This window comes from Corvus kubaryi, unplaced genomic scaffold (genome assembly GCF_017639235.1).
Source record: "Corvus kubaryi isolate FWS band 111438036 unplaced genomic scaffold, C.kubaryi_AGA036_p1.0 split3-37304, whole genome shotgun sequence".
NCBI classification, from domain to species: Eukaryota; Metazoa; Chordata; class Aves; order Passeriformes; family Corvidae; genus Corvus; species Corvus kubaryi.
In genome coordinates this window covers 2,231,911-2,240,336 of record NW_024582087.1, presented here as the reverse complement: position 1 = coordinate 2,240,336, position 8,426 = coordinate 2,231,911, and the positions used below count along the sequence as shown (strand labels likewise).

The window sequence follows — 8,426 nt, the reverse complement described above, 5'->3', positions numbered from 1 at the left end:
AATTAAGATTTTTTGCTTTTTTGTAGTTTCTTAATATTAAGATTTTAATATTTTTATGAGACAAGATTTTTTTAAAAATGAAAAATTTTTGCATTTTTGTAGATTTTTAACATTAATATTTTAATATTTTTACTAAAATTAAGATTTTTAATAAATGAAGAAAGTTTTTAGCTTTTTTGTAGCTTTTTAATATTAAGATTTTATTATTTTGATTAACATTAAGATTTCTAATAAATTAAGGAATTTTCCCTTTTTTGTAGATTTTTTTTTATATTAAGATTTTCATATCAAGATTTTTAGTAAAATTATGATTTTTAATAAATTAAGGATTTTTTTTGCTTTTCTATATGCTTTTAATATTAAGATTTTAATATTTTTATTTCAATGAAGATTTTTAATAAATTAAGAATTCTTTTTGTTTTCTGTATATTTTTACTATGAAGATTTTAATATTGAGATTTTTAATAAATTAATTTCTTTTGCTTTCTTGTAGATTTTTAATGTGGAGATTTTTATTAAAATTAAGATTTTTAATCAATGAATAATTCTTTTTGCTCTTTTGTAGATTTTTAAGATTAAGATTTTAATACTGAGATTTTTATTAAAATGAAGATTTTTAGAAAATTAAGAATTTTTTTAGCTTTTCTGTATATTTTTAACATTAAGGTCTTAATATTAAGATTTTTATTAAATGAAGAATTTTTTTAGCTTTTTTTGTATATTTTTAAAGTAAAGATTTTCATATTGAGATTTTTAGTAAAATTAAGACGTTTATTAAATGAAAATTTTCAGCTTTTTTGTAGATTTTTAATATTAGGATTTTAATATTTTTATTAAAATTTTCATTTAATAAAAATGTTAATTTTAATAAAAAAATTAAAATCCTAATGTTAAAAAACTACAAAAAAGCTAAAAATTAAGATTTTTAGTAAATTAATATTTTTCTTCACTTTTTTGTAGACTTTTGACATTAAGATTTTAATATTAAGATTTTTAATACAGAATTTTTTTAGCTTTTCCATATCTTTTTAATATTAAGATTTTAATCTTGAGGCGTTTATGAAAACTAAGATTTTTAATAAATTAAAGGATAAATTAAAGGAGTTTATCCTTAATAAGCTTAATTCATTTATAATTAAACTTATAAATACTGCCCCTTAAAGAACTCCTCTTTATGTTTCTGCTGCCTTTTCTATTCTATTTATTATATTATTTATTTTATATTTATACTTGGCTTTTAAAGCCAAAGATTTGGGCTTTTTCTGTATTTTTCCTGGACTTGTGGCTCTGGAAAATCCCACCAGGGAGCTCCTGGTGTTTTTCCAACCTTTTCTCTTGGATTTTAGAGTTCATTACTCCAAATCTCTACTCCAAATCAGCTTTTTCCCTGCAGGGAGCAGCCAGGACTGGCACAGGGAGAGGGAGCAGCAGATTTTGGGATGCCCGGGGTGATGTGGGATTGAGAGCAGGAGCTGGGATTTTTGAAGAGGGAAGTCTGGGGTAAATCAGTGTGGGATCCTGGCACTCAGCTGCCTGGAGAGGGATGCAGGGAATTCCTGGATGCAGGGAATTCCTGGTGCCAGTAAAACCGACAAAAATCCATTTCTACCACATTGCTGGAATATTGTTGAGCCTTATTTCCAAAGGGGACCCACAAGAGGAAAGAAGGAGAAGTGGGGTGAAGAAAGCCTTGGACCAACTCCGAGGGTTGGGTCACTGGGGACCTGAGTGTCTTGTGGGATGTAGCTGTTAGAAATCCTAATTAATTCACCTTATCAAACTGCAGAGATCTGCTGACCAGCTGTGCCCATGGCCACCTGGAAGCTTCCAAACCAAGCTCTGCTTTTTATTTCATGATTTAGCATCGTTGCGAGGAGTCTCCTCTCCGAATTTCAGGCCACATCACCGCTTTTAACATCACCCTGAAAGTTTTCCTTTCCCTTCTCAACAACAATCCCAGCAGGGGACGTTCCCCCTCATTAAAAACCCGCCACACCTGGATTGTTTTGGGGTTGAAACCTCAATTAACCAACTCTCTGTGTTATTTTTTTGGCTCGTTTTCCTCCCTGCCCACTGGGCTCAGCTGTGACGTGCCCCGACGTGGGCAGCATCGCGGTGGAGCACGGCCGCTGGCGCCTGACCTACGAGGTGCACTACCACTACAACGCCCAGCTGATGCTCATCTGCGACCCTGGCTACTACTACACTGGCCAGAGGGTCATCCGCTGCCAGGCCAACGGCACCTGGAGCATCGGGGAGCCCGTGCCCACCTGTAAAAGTAAGAGCAGGGTGGCACCAGGGTGGCACCGGGGGCTGGGTTTGTGTTCGGGGTCAGCGCCGGGGATTTGAGGGTGGTGCTGGTGGGTGATTGTGGATAACCAAGGAGGTGGTGGTGCCCTTTGGGTACCAGATGAGATGGTTTGGTGTGGATTTTGGGGAAGAAATCCCTCCTTCTGAGCGTGGGGATGGGTTGCCCAGGGAGGCTGTGGCTGCGCCATCCCTGGAAGTGTCCAAGGCCAGCTTGGAGCAACCTGGAATGGTGGAAGGTGTCCCTGCCGTGGGGTGGGACTTGATTACTCTTGGTAGCAGCTGAGGTGGAGGCAGCAGAGCTGTGGAGCATGGTTTGGCCTTTGGGGCATTTGTGAGATGGTTTGGTTCAGAATTTGGGAAGAAGTTTCTCCCTGTGAGGGCGGGGAGGGGCTGGGATGGATTTCCCAGAGAAGCTGTGGCTGCCCCATCCCTAGAAGGGTCCCAGGCCAGCTTGGAGAAACCTGGGGTGGTGGAATGTGTCCCTGCCATGGGGTGAGAGTTAATTACTCCTGAGGTGGAGACAGAACTGCTGGAAGAGAGTTGGGATGCAGGGAGAGGTCACCTCTGGATCTGATTCCTGGTTTAATCTCAGCACTTCTCCAGCATCTCAGCTCAGCTGTTGCTGTGGGGTCCCAGCAGCTTCGCTGTCACAGCTGCTCTGAAGTTGGGGCTTTTAAGGAGGAAAAATAAAGAATTCTGCTGTCAACCCTCAGCTCTCACACAGAGGTGACGGCGGCACCTGCAAACCAAACCCATCGGGGCACACGAGCAGCTCTCAGCTGTTCTGACACTGCTGCTGTGCTTTGGAGCTCTCCTTTTGTCAGAGGTGGAATGTTTTTCTCTCCAAGTGCAGACAGAGACAGCAAAATCTCTCCTTCCCCGCTGCGGCCTTTCTTTGTGGAGCCGTGACTGTGGGTGACAGATGCACTTTTCCCCCTGCCAGCTCTTCCTCCTGACCTCCTTTTGTTCCCAGATTGCCACCGAAATCCAAGTGACAGGATCTCGGATCTCGGCAGTGCCCCGAGGTCAGGAGCAGCCAGCGGGAGCTCTGCAGGGTTGGCAGAGCTGGAAGGCAGAGAAAATGAAGATAAAATCAAGAGCTGGAGTTTGGAGGGGGAGCGGGGTTTGCAGGGGCTCCTGCATCCCGCAAACCCAGCTGGGATCTGCAGATCTTGGAATTTCAGCTTGTGGGGACGAGCTGGGTGTCACTTTTCATTGGAAACTTTGTGCAATTATGTACTAGTTTGAAAACAAACCAGTGGGAGGCACCAAGTCAGAATAACAATTTAATGGAAATTAAAGAAAAGGAAAAAAAAGGTAAAAGAAAACACTGTCAAACTGACAGAGTCAAGACACAACCTCACTCCCTGTTAGTCAGGGCGGTGGTAGCAGTCTGGTAGAATGGTGGCTGCAGTCCTCTGAAGCAGTGATCCTGTAGAAAAGGGTCTGCTCTTCCTCAGAAGGTCCAGTGGTGGCTGTGTAGCTCCTGTCCTCTGGAAATCCAGTGGAAGGGTTGTCTCTGGTGTTCAGAATCTCAGATTATATCCAGGATGGAATGCTTGGTTCCTCCCTCTGGGTGGAGCATCTCACAATGGGGTAATGAGTCATGAGGCCAAGTGTTGATTAGGCTCATTAACAGAAGATAGTCCAGAGGGAGTTATCTCTGAGTCGTGCAGCAGGACAATGATGGGCCATTAACAGAAAGATAGTCTGGGGGGAAGGAAGCAAGGAAACACTGCCCCACCTGATTTCAAGGGCTCATGAGGACGGTAATAGAATACACTGCAACCCAGGACACATTCCAAGGTCAGCTTGGACAGGGCTTGAAGCAACCTGGCCTAGTGGGAGATGTCCCTTCCAACCCAACCCATTCCATGATTCTGCGGATTTTCTGGGAATGACTTCCTGCTGCATCCAGCAATGGGTGAATGACAGAAAAATACTCCCCTGTGAGGAAGTTCTAGTGTGAAAAACTCCTCTGGTTCCTTCCCAGCCTGTCTTTAGTGCTTCCCTCGTGTCCTGAAGCATAAATGTTAACAGCTTTGGGTTTTGTCACCTCGTCCAACCCTGCTCTGGAATTATTACAATTCCTGGAATCATTTAATGAGCTGCCCGCTCCAGCCATAACTCCTGGGGCCGTGCCCGAGTGCATTCCTTCCAAACCCATCCCTCCCAGCCTGTTTTCCTCACTGTCCTTTGGGATCTCTCCTAGTTATCTCCTGTGGGGACCTGCCCACCCCTCCCAATGGGAACAAGATCGGGACCCTCACCAGTTACGGGGCCACTGCCATCTTCTCCTGCAACACCGGCTACACCCTGGTGGGCTCGCGGGTCCGGGAGTGCATGGCCAACGGGCTCTGGAGCGGGGCTGAGGTGCGCTGTCTGGGTAGGTATCCCTTGGGAAACTCCTGGTGCCACCCCCAGGGCTTGGGAAAGGCTCCTCAGGGCGCCTCAGGAAGGAGCAGGGATTTTAGGGATGGATTGGAGGAGGAATCCGCGCTGCGGGGTTTTAAGTGGGTATAAAAGGGAAGCAGAATGATTCCTGCATCCTCAGTAGGGGTGAGGTGTTGGGAGAGCTTTGGGGTGAGGAGGATTATTTATGGCAGCAGAGTCTGGAATTAACAGCCTGGAGCTGAAAGAGGGATGGATATTGGGATGGATATTGGGATGGATATTGGGATGGAATTCTTCCCTACAAACAACAGGCATGGATTGCCCAGAGAATCATGGCTGCCCCATCCCAAGTGTCCATGGAAAGGTTGGATAGGGCTTGGAGCACCCTGGGATGGTGGAAGGTGTCCCTGTGGACGATCCTTACATTCCCTTCCACCCCAACTTCTGAGCACCCCGATCCCGCAGAGATCCGGGCCTTGGGCGATGCCTTTGGGGGACCCCTTTGCTGGGATCTCCGGGTGATTCCCGCTGTTTTGCCCTCTCCAGCCGGGCACTGCGGCGTGCCCAGCCCCATTGTGAACGGGCAGATCAATGGGGAGAACTACAACTACCGGGGCAGCGTGGTGTACCAGTGCCAGCCCGGCTTCCGCCTCATCGGGATGTCCGTGCGGATCTGCCAGCAGGATCACCGCTGGTCCGGGAAAACGCCTGTCTGTGTGCGTAAGTACTTGTCATTCCTTCAGCCCTGGGGGGAAATTCCAGCCAGGAGGGTGTGGAAGGGGGATATTCCAGCCAGGAATGTGTGGAAGGGGCTCACGCCCTCAGGATGTGGGGTGGCCGTGCACGCACGCTCCGGGTGTTTTGCAGGAGCATCCCCGGGGCTCTCCAAGAAAAGATTTCTTTGTGCTTCAAAAATTCCACGGAATTTCTCCTTCCTGAGCCCAGCCGAAGGTGTGGGATCAGAGGAGAGGAGCCTTTTTGGGGTCAGAGGGAGTTAAAGGCAGGCACAGCCCTACAAACACACCCCGGTGGTCAGAATCCTTGAGAGCCAAGCTCCGTGTCCATGGAAAATCAGGATCTCTCCTCTGCTCCTTCCCAAATCACCTTGAAACTCCTCGTTTATCTTCCCAGGACATAACCCAATTAACCAACTCCCTGGAGCTCTCAGGTGTTGATAAGTTGAAGCATCTTCTTATCAACAGGCAGCACAATCCGTGGATTTCATTTCGTGGTGCTCCAGGTGTTTGTTCCCATCTCTCCCGTCTGGTTTGGAGCTTTCTGTGCTGGGGCACGGCAAGAACAGGATGGGAAGGAGGGAATGACCTGGCAGGATCCAGCCTGAAAAGCAGAAATCAGGATTGAGTTGGCAAAGTTAGCAGTGACTCCAAAATTTGGGGGGTGTCTGAGATCCTGCAGGAGTTTTTGGGAGAAGAATGTTTGGAAAGGATGGAATGGTTGGAATTTACTCTCGTGCCTAAGGATGCTCTGGTGAAAACTTGGAATTCACTTTCTATCCTTGGGTGAGGAAATTGGATCAGCAGAGGTCCTGCCAGGCAGGTTTGGGAAGGTGCAGCTCCATCATCTCCCAGGACAGCCGTGCTTCCCGCTGCTCCAGCCTTTGGATCTCCCCTTCCCTGGGCCCTTCACCTCATCCCGATCCAACACCAACCTCAGGGAAAAAAAACTGACGGAAAAATCCTCACTTGAGGGATTTGGAAGGAAAATCTTCCTGCAAAAGTTCTCCTGCCTGGGGAGATTTCAGCTCTTCAGGCCCTGGGCTGGAATCCTGATTTTCCTCCTATTTTCCCTCTTTTCCCTCTTTGCCTCCAGGTGTAACCTTTCCCTGCAGGGAGCAGCCAGGACTGGCACAGGGAGAGGGAAGAGCAGATTTTGGGATGCCCAGGGTGATGTGGGATTGAGAGCAGGAGCTGGGATTTTTGAAGAGGGAAGTCTGGGGTAAATCAGTGTGGGATCCTGGCACTCAGCTGCCTGGAGAGGGATGCAGGGAATTCCTGGATGCAGGGAATTCCTGGATGCAGGGAATTCCTGGTGCCAGTAAAACCTACAAAAACCCCATTCTTGCAGTGTGATCCCATTTCTCAACAGAGCAGACCCCAAATTGGCGGGTTTTGGGATTGATGTGGGGGGGGTTTTTACACTCTGCTACCTCCAGAACTTTTTCCAATGGATATTCCACTTTTTTCCAGGAATAAACAGAGTAACATTTCCATTTTGTGCTTGCAGCCATCACCTGTGGCCACCCTGGCAACCCCCCCAGCGGCCTCACCCAGGGCTCCCAGTTCAACCTCAACGACGTGGCCAAATTCCAGTGCAACCCCGGCTTCCGCCTGGAGGGAGCTTCTCAATCCCAGTGCCTGGCCAACGGCCAGTGGAGCAGCACCCTGCCCTCCTGCCGAGGTCAGTCTGGGATAGCCAGGGCCTTTTTCTAGGATTTCTCCATGTTCCCAATCCAGAAATCCCTGCAAAGCACCCGGGGATGTCCAGTGGATGTTGAAGCTCCCAGGGCTGCTGTAAATCCCACGGATCAAGCGTTGGGGTTTCCTCACCTCCCTGCGTCCTCTGAGGCGTTGGAGTGTGTTGGAAGTGGGGAGAGCACAAGGAAATTTGGGATCAGACCCCCTGGAGCAGCTTTTCCTCCACCACCACAGCTTTGTGCAGAGCATTTTTCCCTTTTTGCCTTGGGATCAGCACTCAGGTTCACTTCCCAAATCCCCTCCCCTCCCTGCACTGCCTCCCTCCGCACTCCCCTAATCCAGGATCTCTGTCCATGCTGGATTAGTGGTTATTCCCTGCTGGACGACAGAAATCCCAGTTTGAGATCAGTTATTCCCAGCTGGATAATCTAAATCCTGGTGTGGGGCTGGAGATCCAGGCTCTGCTGCTGGGTGAGCAGCTGCAGGATTCCCTGGACTCCCTTTTTTCCCCCCTTTCCTAAGGAATTTTTCCTATTCCCCCCCTCAAAATTCATGGGGAAAAAATTTAAATTACAACATGAAACTTGCAATTTTCCACACTTTTTCCTACTTTTTTTTGGGGGAGGGGGGAGAATCCCACGTTTTCCAGCCCACCCTTTGTTTCCCGTTATTTTTCGGGTGTTGTTCTGTTGTTTGTTCGCAGTTGTGAACTGTTCTGACCCCGGGCACCTGGAAAACAGCGTCCGGCAAGTGCAGCCGAGCGGCCCCCACAGGTTCAGCTTCGGCACCACTGTGTCCTATCAGTGCATCCATGGATTTTATTTGTTGGGAACGCACGTCCTGACGTGCCAGGGCGATGGCACGTGGGACAGAGCCCTCCCCCAGTGCCTCTGTAAGTGCTCCCGACGCTCCGTGCCCAGCCCGGCCGCTCCTCCCGCGGGATTCGCGCGGGGAAATGCCCGTGAAAGGCGCGTGGGAATGATCCCGGGGGTTCCAGAGCTGCCCAGGGAAGGGCCTTTGGGGTTGAGGAGAGGGATGAGGCTGGAGGGGGTTCTCGGTAGGGACAGGCGGACCCCGATGGGGTTTGGGGCTTCTGGGCGGCTCCAGCTGGGATGGAGCACAGGGGAGAGGGCGGGAGCGGCTCTGGAGCACAGGGAGAGCTCAGCCGAGGGAGGGAGGGCTCAGCTGAGTGAGGGCTCAGCTGAGGGAGGGCTCTCCTTGAGGGAGGGAGCACCCGAGGGAGGGAGAGCTCAGCTGAGGGAGGGCTCTCCTGAGGGAGAGCTCAGC

General features: G+C 48.6%; 1 protein-coding gene across 5 annotated transcripts in view; it reads left to right on the top strand.

The window, feature by feature from the left end:
• CSMD2 (CUB and Sushi multiple domains 2) overlaps window positions 1–8,426 on the top strand; it is a 338,283-nt gene that overhangs the window by 302,201 nt on the left and 27,656 nt on the right. For all 5 annotated transcript variants that reach the window (XM_042015480.1, XM_042015478.1, XM_042015482.1 and 2 more), the window contains 5 exons: window positions 2,084–2,278; window positions 4,523–4,696; window positions 5,251–5,424; window positions 6,949–7,122; window positions 7,843–8,031. In XM_042015480.1, the coding sequence (XP_041871414.1) occupies window positions 2,084–2,278; window positions 4,523–4,696; window positions 5,251–5,424; window positions 6,949–7,122; window positions 7,843–8,031 (906 nt within the window). The remainder of the gene's footprint in view (window positions 1–2,083; window positions 2,279–4,522; window positions 4,697–5,250; window positions 5,425–6,948; window positions 7,123–7,842; window positions 8,032–8,426) is intronic.